We start from the raw sequence: 14,440 nt of genomic DNA on the forward strand, positions 1-14,440 counted from the left end.
CCTCCTCTGCTGAACTCTGAATTTCTCCCAGTCCTCAGGTGAGCCACTTTTAGGTTCAAAGTAATGCATCTTAAGTACTTTTGAAGTGTAATTCTAACGTAGGTTGCTATTTTATTTTAAAAATCCTTCAAATCTGAAAGAAAAGTAAAACCTAATGATAGCTTTTCATAATGGTATTGGTGGAGGGAGAAATGTCAGCTTGGATAACTCTTCTGCTCTTGTTTTAATCTGAATTTGGAAAGTTTTACATTCGCCTTAAAGAACAGATAGAGCCTTGGTTTAATTTTCTCCTCCAAAAGACATAGCTGTTTTTCTGCAAACAGAAAAATAGTAGGCCATTCAGCCTCAATAGTAAATTAAATTGAATTCTCCATCCCAGTCCATCATCTCTGGTTTCCGAAGTATTTCAAACTGAAACCCACATCAGCAAAGTAACAGCATCTTATTATCCTCCTAGGCACAGTGCAACCTTTGTAACTTCATATTGACTTCACTTTCAAATAACTAGCCTTTCCTAGCTACTCTGATACAAGGCCATTGCTCTCCCACAAATTCTACCTGACTTAATCACAGAGTTCTACAGCATAGAAATAGACCCTTAGGTCCAGTTTGTCTCCACCAGTACTGGTGCCTATCAAATTTGATCCCATTTGCTCACATTAGGCTTGTATCCCTCTACTCCTACCTATCCAAATGTCTTTTAAACATTGTAATTGTATCTGTCTCTTGTACTTATTCTGGCAGCTCATTCCATATAACCACCATCCACCGTGTGGAAAACCTTGCCCCTCAGATTTTCTTTGAATTTTCCCCCTCACCCTAAACCTCTGCCCACTAGTTTTAAAATCCAAACCTCAGAAAAACTTTTTTATTATTGTAACTTACAAAACAAATCAAACAACAAAAACAATATATTTTATGACAAATGTCAGTCATAATAAACCTGATTCTGGTTCTGCCGAAAGTAGATACCCTATTTCACTCACTAGGCAGCTCCAGTATTTCCTTTTATTTCAGGGTTTCCAGAAATTGCTGTATTCTACATGTCACAGTATTTTGCTTTGTTTACACTTCCAATCTTCTGTCCCTCCATTTGTATCTCCTCTGTACAGATCATGTATGATAAGTGCTCAGTCACCACCCTCTTAAATGGCATCAACAGCATGCACCATCCCAATTCTCTTGATATCTACTTCATTATGATCACTCATTTTGTTTTCTTCATCCATCTAACAAGTCAAAACACATTTTCCCTTTGTTAGAATTCTGATAAAACTTTAGTGATCCAATACATTAACTGTTTCTCAATCCCCACACACATCCTGGCCTACAGACCATCTCCAGCATTTTCATTTATCAACTATCGCATTTTCTGGCTTTTAGAAAAGCAGATGCAGGTTGGCTGACTGCTTGACTATTGCATCACCATTAGCAAGCAAGAATGATCTCATGCTTTCAGCTGCTTGACAAATTCTCATCCCACTCCTACTTTGATCCTGTATCTCAGTCCCAAGCAGCTGTGTGCAAACTCAAGGAACATTATTTCATCATCTAGCTTTCCAAGCTAAACATTAAAGTTAATTTCTTATAATCAGCAATTTCCAGCATTAATTATTTTTCATACTTTGATATGACAGAGAAGTAGGTCATCCAGTCTATCAAATATATGCTGACATTTAAGGCACTCCCAAGTATTTCTCTCTGGTACCAAAGTGGCAACTTCTCAGGGTAATTTCATGTTTATTAAAATTTCTACACCAACACATTTTAATGCATTTTTTTTAGATTTTTACACAAAATGATACATTTTCTAGTGAACCATCCAAGTTCAAAATGAGCATGCCATTTTATTTGGGATGAGGGAAAAACCCTCAGTCAGAGAGAATGCAAACTTCACACAGACAGAACCCAAAGTCAGTATCAAACTAAGTCATTGCAGCAGTATGACAGTAGCTCTACCACCTGTGTGTGCCAGTGCTGCCTTCTTCTAATACCGCTACTTCTGAGGAGGCTGAAGAGAGCTGGACTATGCACATCCAAACTCACTTCATTCTACAGATGCACAGGAGAGAGCATCCCAACAAGCTGCTTCACTGCGTGGTATGGATATTGCACTGCGGCAGACAGGAAGGTTCTACAACAGGTAGTATAAACTGACTAACTCATCACCGGTACCAGCTTACCTGCCATAAAAGACATACATACAGAAAGGTGCTGGAAAAGGGCCATTAACATCATGAAGAATCCCACCCACCCTATTGTTTGTCCCGCCTCCATCAGGGGGACGAGGCTACGTTGCAATCACGCTAGGACCACCAGACTCAAAAGCAGTTACTTTCCCCAAGGAGTAAGGCTGATTAATACCTCCAGCCACTAACCCAGCCCTTCACACCACTATTTTATCATTTCCTCTCAGTCACCTTATGTACAGAAACTCCCGTGCCTAGTGTCACTTTATAGACATACAATCTATGTTTTTTATTATTATGTATTCATTATCTTATTATGTTCTTTTGTGCTGCATCAGATCCGGAGTAACGATTATTTCATTCTCCTTTACACTTGTGTACTGGAAATGACATTACACAGTACTTAATCTTGACTAATTGCTAATTTTATTTGTCGTCTTCTTCTTACACCTCCCTCAGCTGTACATTTTGTAATTCATAAGCCGTCGTCACCTTCTTTCAGGCTGCACTTCCACACGACAACTCTCCTGGACTCCAACATATCTGCACTTCCTTCCTGTTCGCTTTACTTTTGCCTAGTTTTTCTGCTTGAATATTTTCGGCATTTTCTGCTTCTGTTTTTGAATTCCAGCACCTGCAGTATTTCACTTTTCCAGGAAAAAAATCCATTAAAGTTTATAGAAGTGAGGGATTTTAGTGTTATGATCAGAAAGGAGAAGATGAAGTTGTTTGCCAGAAAACAAAATAAGTTGAAGGACGTGATAGAGTTGTACAATACCATGAGAAGTTTGGGTGTGGTAAATAAACAGAGAATGCTCTTCTCATTAGCAGACATTTCAACACAATGTACAGACCAAGTACAGTGATAAAAGATATAGAAAAAATTCAAAGAAAAACATTTATGATAAAACCAGTGAATGGTTATGATCCGGAACTTGCAATGAGAGAAATACAATCTATTGTAGCATTTAGAGGTCAGTTAGATAGGGAATTAGAAAATGATTTACTAGAGTGCAATACATGTAAAGAGTAGGGAAATGAAACTGTCTGAAGAGATGGTATGTACTCTTTGGACTGAATGTCTCTGCGTCATGACAATTCAAAATACTGTAAAACTCTGCAATTCACTAACCAAATATTCAGAATTCCCACAGTAGGGCATCTGGCTCACCAATCAATGTTTCCTATACCTCCTTCCCACTCATCTGAGGCCCCAGTTCCTACACCTCATTTTTAACCTGCCTGGATCACTAGAAAAAGTTACCATACAAAAATAGGTTGAGGTATTAACAGAAATAACATCTATTTGAGTTTTACCACGTGCATGTTTCATCATACTGTAATTTTGGAAAATTCAGTAATTAAATCCTTAAAAGCCAGAATTTTAACACTGACCCAACATGAACAAAAGGATGTTAATAAATATTTTGTATAAGAGATGTTGTAGGAGCAAGAGACATTGAGAGAATAAATTATTTATACAAAATTGACCAACATCGTCAGATGCCGATGAATCAATGAAAGCTTATTTTCTCATCCACACTACATTCCAGGAAATACATTTTATTAGCATACCTGAATTACACGCAATCGTTTCTTTTCATTAGGCCAACCCTGCAAAAAGTTTAATAATGGAATTATCAGGAGTAAAATAACCAGGCACTTGACAAGCAAATATTTCAGCTGACAACGTAGCAAACTGGCAAAATCTACCAACCATTGAAGAATGCACCACTGTGAAATCAAACACAAAACACTTAAAGAATAATTCAATTACGAATATATAGAAATACTTGGTGGGAAATGTAGGGCTGATTTTATAAAATGTTAGAAACAAGTACACATAAAAAATGTAAGGAAAAATCAATTTACCCTAAAATCAAATGTGGCCAGTTTTTAGAGTTAAAGACCCTGGATGTAAAAAAATAACATGGAACAGTCTGTTGACCATGACACCAAAGTCAGTCATAAGACCATAAGATATAGGAGCAGAATTAGGCCATTTGGCCCATCAAATCTGCTCCGCCATTCAATTATGACTGATCCCTTTATCCCCACTCCTTGGCCTTCTCCCCATAACCTTTGATGCCATGTCCAATCACGAACCTGTCAAGCTCTGCCTTAAACACACCCAATGATCTGGCCTTCACGTCTGCCTGTGGAAATAAATTCCATAAATTCAGCACCTTCTGGCTAAAGAAATTTCTACGCATCTCTGTTTTAAATGGATGCCCCTCTAACCTGAGGCTGTTGTCGTAGACTTCCTCACAAGGGAAACACATCCTCTCTGTCTAGGCCTTTCAACATTCGAAAGATTTCAATGAAATGCCCTCCACCCTATATTCCAGTGAGAACAGACCCACAGCTATCAAACGTTTCTCATATGACAACCTTTTCATTCCCGGAATGATCCTTATGAACTTCCTCTGAACCCTCACCAATGCCAGCACATCTTTTCTGAGATGAGGAGCCCCAAACTGTTCACAATACTCAAGGTGAGGCCTCACCAGTGCTGTGTGAAGCCTCAGCATCATATCCCTGCTCTTGTATTCTAGACTTCTTGAAATGAATGCAAACATTGCATTTGACTCCCTCAGACTCTAACTGCAAGTTAACGTTTCGGGTATTCTGGATAAGGACTTTGCATCTCAGATTTTTTTGTATTTTCTCCCCATGTAGAAAATAGTCTGCACATTTATTCCTACTACTAAAGTGCATGACCATGCATTTTCCAAAATTGCATTTCATTTGCCACTCTGTTGCCCATTCTCCTAATCTGTCTAAGTCATTCTTCAGCCTACCTGTTTCCTCAACACTACCTGCCCCTCCACCAATCTTCACATCATCTGCAAACTTGGCAACAAAGCCATCTATTCCATTATTTAAATCATTGATATCAGCTGCAAACAAGGCATGCATCTACAATATACAAATCTAATTCTAAAATATTATCATGATTACAATATTTTCTCTGAGTTAACTATTACATATTTTATTTCAATTACTTACAGTAACAGCAATATTGAGGTTAATTTTCAAAAATTGCAGAATTTATATGGAATCATTTGTTATTAGTAAACAGTTATACTAGGATAGGCCACACTAGGTTCACTCTAACTACATTTAGACAGCCATACAATAATACGCTTCAAACACTCTTTGCAATTTCATATGCTGTAAAAATTCAAACAGTCATATTTCCATAATGGAAAATTATTAGTTATGCAAAATTGTAATAACCAGCAAGAAGGTGCAATACCCATTTAAAATAATTAAACAGTAACACTAACTTTAGATAATAAACAATATTCATACCAGCAAAATAATTTTTGTCTGCATTTCAAGAAAATCAAGCGACCTTTAGTTTTGACAGTGGAGGGGAAGAAGCTGTTCCTAAAAGGTTGAGTGTGCATATTCAGAGGAAATAAGGATGTTGAAAGCATTAAAGTCAGATGCTACTCAAGTTGGCAAGTAATATTAGTGTTGTAAGGTCACATAAAAGAGATATCTGGAGTAGCTTTTTGCTCCAGCTAAGTTAGGGAAGTTGAAAACAAGCACAATAAGAAACGAAACTAACTTGACCCTCAATTATGGTATGACATTCTAAATTAGCATCAAAGGGCTATCTCGGAGATAGAAATGTGCTCTGAGCAAAAGGAGGCAGAGTTGAAGGGCCCATACAGATTTACTCTTTATGCAATATGGACATTGAAGCACAGACAAGAAAGTAGTTCACTACTAATGTTCAAATAAAGCTTAAGATGACAGGGGGAGAAATGATACTGTAGCAGAATTTGTCTACTTTGCCTTTAAAAAAATCTGTTGGATAGAACTTCTTGATACCACTTTAGAAAGTTACTGGAGCTTGTAGTCCTTAGCCTCATGTTGCCTTTATTAACTTACATGACAAAATGTTGCAGTTTCCCCCTTCTAAAAAATTAGATTTGTACAAACATTAATTATGAAACTTCTGTTTTGCTCCATTACAAGGGAAAGGAAATAAAATCAAATCACAGTTGCAGACCCAGCTTTGGACTACTGCAGTTTCAAACTCAAGACTCCTATGAACATCACACTTAATTAATAAGATTATTCCACAATAATGATGGACCTATACCAATTAAAAAAGAAGACTCACTAACACACAAGTACATTTTGGCATTGATTGCTTGAAACCTCTGCTTTAAAGCTGTCAATTCTCAATCCACATTTACCTTCTGGACAAAATTTATGGCATGCCCCATGAGTGCTGGATGATTAACAATAGTAAAGCTGTCCTTGGAATCTGTAATCTTAGTTTGTGCCAACAGATCGTCTTCAATCCCAATACCCATCAGGCAAATATCTTGCACAAAGTTTTCAGATGTCCACAAACAGCTGACTGCTGCTTTCACAAATGAATTGTATTGCTGAAATGTTTTCCTGTTCACCTTTAATCCCATATGCAGCTGAAAAACATGGATATCTCAGGTTATCAAATGAATTATCCAAATTTAAATTTTAATACAAGTTCTAATTACGTCTGAATATTTTCACAACATATGAAAAAGCACGTAAAACACGTGAGTATCGAAATTAACTTGAATCTTCAGACAAACTCTGTATCTACAGGAACACTTCTAGAAGGTGCCTAGTTAATTTTTAGTTCCCTTAAGATGTGATGTTGCTGTAAAATATATTGAGACAATGGCTCAAGAAAGCCACAGCCAACCCATTGAGCCTAAAGTAAAAGCTGAAGAGCAAAGTTTTCTTGAAAAGAATCGTTTTCACTATTCTTACCAGAGCTGAAAATATTCATATATAGGCAAATACAGCAGACTGCAAACCTGAAAACCCTTTATAGTTTTCATAGTCATAGTCATACTTTATTAATCCTGGGGGAAATTGGTTTTCATTACAGTTGCTCCATAAATAATAAATAGTAATAGAACCATAAATAGTTAAATAGTAATATGTAAATTATGCCAGTAAATTATGAAATAAGTCCAGGACCAGCCTATTGGCTCTGGATGTCTGACCCTCCAAGGGAGGAGTTGTAAAGTTTGATGGCCACAGGCAGGAGTGACTTCCTATGACGCTCTGTGTTGCATCTCGGTGGAATGAGTCTCTAGCTGAATGTACTCCTGTGCCCACCCAGTACATTATGTAGTGGATGGGAGACATTGTCCAAGATGACATGCAACTTAGACAGCATCCTCTTTTCAGACACCACCGTGAGAGAGTCCAGTTCCATCCCCACAACATCACTGGCCTTACGAATGAGTTTGTTGTTTCTGTTGGTGTCTGCCACCCTCAGCCTGCTGCCCCTGCACACAACAGCAAACATGTTAGCACTGGCCTCCACAGACTCATAGAACATCCTCAGCATCGTCCGGCAGATGTTAAAGGACCTCAGTCTCCTCAGGAAATAGAGACGGCTCTGGCCCTTCTTGTAGACAGTCTCAGTGTTCTTTGACCAGTCCAGTTTATTGTCAATTCGTATCCCCAGGTATTTGTAATCCTCCACCATGTCCACACTGACCCCCTGGATGGAAACAGGGGTCACCGGTACCTTAGCTCTCCTCAGGTCTATCACCAGCTCCTTAGTCTTTTTCACATTAAGCTGCAGATAATTCTGCTCACACCATGTGACAAAGTTTCCTACCGTAGCCCTGTACTCAGCCTCATCTCCCTTGCTGATGCATCCAACTATGGCAGAGTCATCCGAAAACTTCTGAAGATGACAAGACTCTATGCAGTGGTTGAAGTCCGAGGTGTAAATGGTGAAGAGAAAGGGAGACAAGACAGTCCCCTGTGGAGCCCCAGTGCTGCTGATCACTCTGTCGGACACACAGTGTTGCAAGCACACGTACTGTGGTCTGCCAGTCAGGTAATCAAGAATCCATGATACCAGGGAAGCATCCACCTGCACCGCTGTCAGCTTCTCCACCAGCAGAGCACGGCGGATGGTGTTGAACGCACTGGAGAAGTCAAAAAACATGACCCTCACCGTGCTCACTGGCTTGTCCAGGTAGGCGTAGACACGGTTCAGCAGGAAGACCATGGCATCCTCAACTCCTAGTCGGGGCTTGTAGGCAAACTGGAGGGGATCTAAGTGTGGCCTGACCATAGGCCGGAGCAGCTCCAGAACAAGTGTCTCCAGGGTCTTCATGATGTGGGAGGTCAATGCCACTGGTCTGTAGTCATTGAGGCCGCTGGGGCGTGGCGTCTTCGGCACAGGGACGAGGCAGGACGTCTTCCACGATACAGGAACCCTCCGGAGCCTCAGGCTCAGGTTGAATACATGGTGAAGTACTCCACATAGCTGAGGGGCACAGGCTTTGAACACCCTGGTACTGACACCATCCGGTCCTGCAGCCTTGCTTGGGTTGAGACATTTCAGCTGTCTTCTCACCTGTAGAGCTGTGAAGCCCACCGTGGTGGTTTCGTGTGGGTAAACGGTATAGTCAGGAGAGCAGGGTGGGGGACTGTGAGGAGGGGTAGGAGGGGAGAGTGGAATATGTGTTGGTTGGGGGCCGACAACAGATGGCTCATGTGTGGGATGGGCAGGGGCCACACTGTCAAATCTGTTAAAGAACAGGTTAAGTTCATTGGCCCTGTCCACACTGCCTTCCGCTCCTCTGTTGCTAGTTTGCCGAAACCCAGTGATGGCCCTCATCCCCCTCCAGACCTCTCTCACGTTGTTCTGCTGGAGTTTCCACTCAAGCTTCCTCCTGTACCTGTCTTTAGCCTCCCTGATCCTGGCTTTCAGGTCACTCTGTATTGCCCTCAGCTCCTCCCTATTTCCATCTGTAAATGCCCTCTTTTTAGCGTTCAGGATGTCCTTAATGTCCTTTGTCACCCATGGCTTGTTATTTGAATAATAGAGGACAGTTCTTGTCGGAACACTGCAGTCCACACAGAAGTTGATGTAATCAGTGATGCACTCTGTGAGCCCATCAATATCCTCTCCAAGTGGCTCACAGAGTGCCTGCCAGTCTGTCACCTCAAAACAACCCTGGAGCGCCTCATAAGCCTCCTCCGACCATTTTCTCACTGTCCTCGAGGTTGCAGGTTTACTCTTCACCAGAGGCACGTATCAGGGTTTTAGATGCACCAGGTTGTGATCTGACCTTTCCAGTGGGGGGAGGAGAGAGGAGCTGTATGCATCCTTAACGTTAGCGTACACCCACCCTCACTGACCTGCACAGTACTTACAGCATTCTTTGTTGACAGAAAGAAGAAAATATTCCAGCTTAAAATTTGAAAATAAAATGTCAAACAAAAACTTAGCATTATTGTGTACAATGCTATGCATGGGTTTCAACTCAAGAATATGCTGCTTTATAACAATGATTGTAACATGGAGCAAAAGTTCACACAGCACAAAACATCATCAAAAGCAGGTCAAGGACACAAGAAAAATGAGCAGTTTTGAATTACTTGGCTTCTTGTGAACGTTCCACCATTCATCAAGATCAAGCTGATCTTCCAACTCAATTACACTTTCCTTGATTCCTCTAATATTCAGAAAGCTTATCAATTTGTATTTTAAATGCAATCAATGACTGAGTTTCAACAGCCCCGTGGTCTAGAGAATTCCAAAGATTCACCACCAACCTATGAGAGAATTTGCCCTCATTTCAGTCTCAACCTACCCCTTATTTTGACACTATACTCTTTAATTGGGGAATCATCCTCCCTGCTCCCACTCTGTTAAGATCCTCAAGTATTTTGAGTATTGGGGTAAAATTGCTTCTCATTCTTCTAAATTCTAGACAATAGGCCCAACCTGCTCCACATCTCCTCATACGAGACTGTCCCACTAAGAACCATTCTGGTGAACCTGCACTGTACTCCTTTCTGTAGCAAGTACATCCTTATTTGTTAAAAGTAAGAAGACTATATTCCAGGTATCGCCTCACCAAGGCCTTATTTAGATAATTCAGTAAGACAAACATAATTTATCTTCCATAAATAAAAGTCAACTCTGCTCAGATTATTCTTTGAGTGTCTTGATATCACATCCTTTTACTATTGCCCCCCATGCTGCCATCAGAATGACTACCAATATCAAGCTAAAGAGTTAGCAGACCCTCATTTTCTCATTCACCCCCTCCCCTTTTAAATAGGGTTCATATTTGCTATAACCTGCAGAAACCATTTCAAAATCTATAAAATTTTGGAAGATGATAGCTAGACTATCTATTAGGATCACAGGCACTACTTTCAAAACTCTAGGGGATGAAGATCATCTTGTGCGAGGGATTATCAGTTATCAAGTGCTCTGGTAGAATTTCAATACTTGTACTGATTTGTCTTACTTTTTCCATTTGTAAAAGACCCTTAATTTTCCTGTATCCCAGGTAAGCTTTATGTATTTCATGTATTTATTTATCTACCGTTCCCAATTATGAAATTCTTCTATGTCTGTAAGGAACCAATATTAGACCACAGTACTGTTAACTCTTCTACATCTATGATCCATGCAGGTTGACTCCCTTGTTCTACTTTCCCTATAGGAAAAATAAAACTGTCAGGCTTACTGCTTTTTCTGGCCTCTTAGATTTAGTATTGCACTACAAGGAAATATACATTTGGTATATTTGGTATATTAACTGAGTCATTTCTTTAGGTGTTAGACATGGAAATGTATGATGGTGGAGAAGCATATAGTTCCCCAATTTTACGTATCCAACCTGCACATCAAGATTCCTTTTGTTTAGATTTAAAACCCTGGTTTCAGATTGAGCTTCATTATTTTGAAATCCATGTAACATTCTATCATATTATACTTGCCCTTTCCCAATAGCTCCTTTACAAGATTAACCTTTCTTGCTCAACATACTGATTTAGAAACTTCTTGTATACATTCGACCTTGTTATTACTATTCTGATGACAAGTTTTTCCTCCCCCCTTCCCAGTGATTACTGTACAACCTATTAGATGCATCTCTGATTTCCTTTCTCATAACATATCCTAAACCATAACTATTATTCAATCTTATATACAATGTTTCTCAATGATTTCTGGTGCCCTCCTGCTTTGTTCCATTCAAAATTTCTATTTTACAATGCTATCTGCCAAGCCAGGTTCCTTTTAACCATTATACTGGATAATCCCATGAAAACACCATCCCTCCCCCTCCTCTTCCCAAATGTCAAATTTTTGTTTCCAACTTTAGTTGCCATATTTCCATCATGCCAATTCGATGAAACCCATTTGTGATTATTTGCATGATGAATTCATTCACTGTTAGCAAGTTTCCATTCTCCAACTCTTTGTTTCCACTACTTGTGTTGCTCACAGTATTCCTAATTTACACTTCCAATTTATTTTCCCTCTCAGCTGACACTTATTTCAGGTTCCTATCCTTCTTCTGACCTGTATGTATCTTACTTGCCTCAGTAATAGCTCCAAAGTCCCAGCATGCATGCATTAACTTGCTATATCCTTCTAGTTCTGTACTTATTAGCATGAAGTGCCGGGGGTAATTATGGGACAAAAACCTTCAAGCAGCAACCATCTTTACCAACATCTTCAGCTTTTCACTTCAACAGTTCACTGACCCCCACCTGTTTCAAGGAAACCTTCATTCCAGGCCCCAAAATAATTTAAAGTGTCCTGTCTCAATGTGGAATAACCAGTTGCTCTAACATTGGCTATATTGAAATGTTTTGAGAAATTGGCAAAAGGCCCACATCAGCACCAACCTCCAGGACAATCTGGACCCCTTGCAATAGACATACATGGAAAATAGGTCTGCAGAGTATGCCATCTCCCTTCAGACCATCTGCAACTGGGTTCTAAATTTTCTGACCTTGCGTATTCAAAACAAACCACCAGAAACCATAAACATTCATTGTCCATCAAACAACTCCACCTCATCACAGTAACCAAGCAATTTTGTAGTCAGTAGAAATCCAAAAGTCAGTCTCATTCTCTCGGCATTTTAAAGTGACAGTCCACAGGAAAAAAAAAATGAACCCTAGGGGTATATAACACTGTGCTCGGTGCTCCTGGTGTGGTCTCCTGTACATCGCTGAGACCCGACGTAGATTAGGAGCCCACTTTGCCAAGCATCTACGCTTTGTCCGGCAGATCAAAGGGGATCTCCCTGTGGCCACCTATTTTAATTCCACTTCCTATTCCCGTTCCAACATGTCCATCCATAGCCTCCTTCACTGCCGTGATGAGGCCACTTAGGTTGGAGGAACAACACCTTATATTCCATTTAGGTAGCCTGCAACCTGATGGCATGAACATCAATTACTCAAACTTAGAGGTGCCTGTAACAACATTCATTTACATATCCTGCATATTGGTCAAACCAAGTTAGCAGTAAAAGCGTGCAAGATGAATTCAGAATGTGTAATGTGGTAGACAGCATTCGGACTGGTTGCAGCACAACAAGATATGGCAACTCCAATGAACAGGATTACAAGGTTGTTGACTCAGCCAGTTAAATCACAGCACAACCAATGCTCCACACCATCAGGGACATCTTCAAGAGGTGGTGCCTCAGTAAGGTAGCATCCATTATTCAGCAGCCTCACCATCTGGGTCCCTACCCTTTTCTCATTGCTGTCACTGAGGTAGTGATACAGGAGTCTGAAGACCCACACTCAAGATTTAAGGAACAGCTTCTTCCCCCCGCCATAAGATTTCTGAATGGTGCATGAACACTACTTCAGTACCGTACTTTTGTGCTATTTATTTATTAGAGCGTAGCGCAGTATGAGACTTTCAGTCACTGATGTTGTGCCGATCTTTTAATCTACACCATGATGACTCTAACCCTTCCCTTCTACATAGTCCATAATCATCCATTTTTCTTTCCTCCATGAGCATACGTAAGAGTCTTTTAACTGTCCCTAATGTATCAGCCTCTACCACTATCCAGGCAGTCACAAGCCAGCATGTCAGAAAAAAAAACAAAAAACAACCTCTGACATCTTCCATAAAGTTTCCTCCACTCACCTTAAAAGGATGACCCCTGGTATTAGTCATTGCGACCCCAGAAAAAGGCACTGGTTATCCACTCTAGTTATGCCTCTTATAAGTCACCTCTCATCTTCTTTAACTCCAAAGAGAAAAGCCCTAGCTCAAGCTTCAAGAGATTGGTCATAGCTAGGATCAACTCCTGCCCAAGGACCTGGACCTGCTTCAAGTTACCTATCCCCACAATAGGTCTATAGTGGATGCAATCACACTGGCTCTCCACTCGGCCTTGAATCACCTGGACAATAGCAATACTTATATCAGACTACTGTTTGTTGACTGCAGTTCAGTGTTCAACTCAATCAGTTCTAATCAAAAAGCTCCAAAACCTGGGCCTCTGCAACTGGAATCTCGACTTCCTCAGCGGGAGACCAGTCTGTGGAGCGGAAATAACATCTCTTCCTTGCTGAGGATTAATGTTGGTGCACTTCAAGGATGTGTTCCCAGCCCACTGCTCCTCTCTCTACACCCATGACTGTGTGGCTAGACACAGCTCAAGTGCAGTTATAAATTTGCTGATGACAACTATTGTTGGCAGAACATCAGATGGTGATGAGGTGATGTACAGGAGCAAGATAGATCAGCTGGTTGACTGGTGTCGTAGCAAAAACCTTGCACTCAACGTCAGTAAGACCAATAAATTGACTGTGGACTTCAGGAAGGGTCAGGGGAGCACACAGCAGTTTTCATGGAAGGATCAGAAGTATTCATTTCCAAAGATGCTGCCTGACCTGTGAGTTCCACCAACATTTTGTGTATGTTGTTCTTGATTAGTAAGGGTATCAAAGCAGATGAGGCTGAAGAATAGGGTTGAGAGGGAATAAATCAGCCATGATCAAATTGTGGAGCTTACTCAATGGGCTGGATGGCCCAACTCTGCTCCTATGTCTACGGTCTCAAAGGGGAACAGACAAGCCATCAACAAAATGTTGGAATCCATATTAACAGCACATTTAATAATAATACTAGTCAAATCTACTGTTTCCTGAGGTTGCAACAAGCAGGGTGGATCAACAGAAACTCATGGAAATCATAGATTTGTATTCTCAAAACAATTTGATCAGGCATGCAAAGATTGAGGATTAATTAAAGACCAGGAAACAATAAATGGGTAGTTTAAGACCATAAGATATAGGAGCAGAATTAGGCCATTTATTCCACTGAATCTGCACCACCATTTCATCACGGTTGATCCACTTTCCTCTCAGCCCCAATCACCTGCCTTTTCCCCATATCCCTTGTTGCCCTGACTAATAAGTTGGAAGACTGG

At 40.4% G+C, this 14,440-nt stretch overlaps 1 protein-coding gene across 1 annotated transcript in view; it reads right to left on the minus strand.

Moving 5' to 3' along the window:
- Nucleotides 1-14,440, minus strand: part of cenpi (centromere protein I) — a 100,477-nt gene that overhangs the window by 5,983 nt on the left and 80,054 nt on the right. The window contains exons 18-19 of the mRNA XM_063060812.1: nucleotides 6,404-6,637; nucleotides 3,765-3,803 (exon numbers count right to left, since the gene is read on the minus strand). Of these exons, the coding sequence (XP_062916882.1) occupies nucleotides 3,765-3,803; nucleotides 6,404-6,637 (273 nt within the window). The remainder of the gene's footprint in view (nucleotides 1-3,764; nucleotides 3,804-6,403; nucleotides 6,638-14,440) is intronic.

The sequence above is a fragment of the Mobula hypostoma genome, chromosome 10 (assembly GCF_963921235.1).
Source record: "Mobula hypostoma chromosome 10, sMobHyp1.1, whole genome shotgun sequence".
Taxonomy (NCBI): Eukaryota; Metazoa; Chordata; class Chondrichthyes; order Myliobatiformes; family Myliobatidae; genus Mobula; species Mobula hypostoma.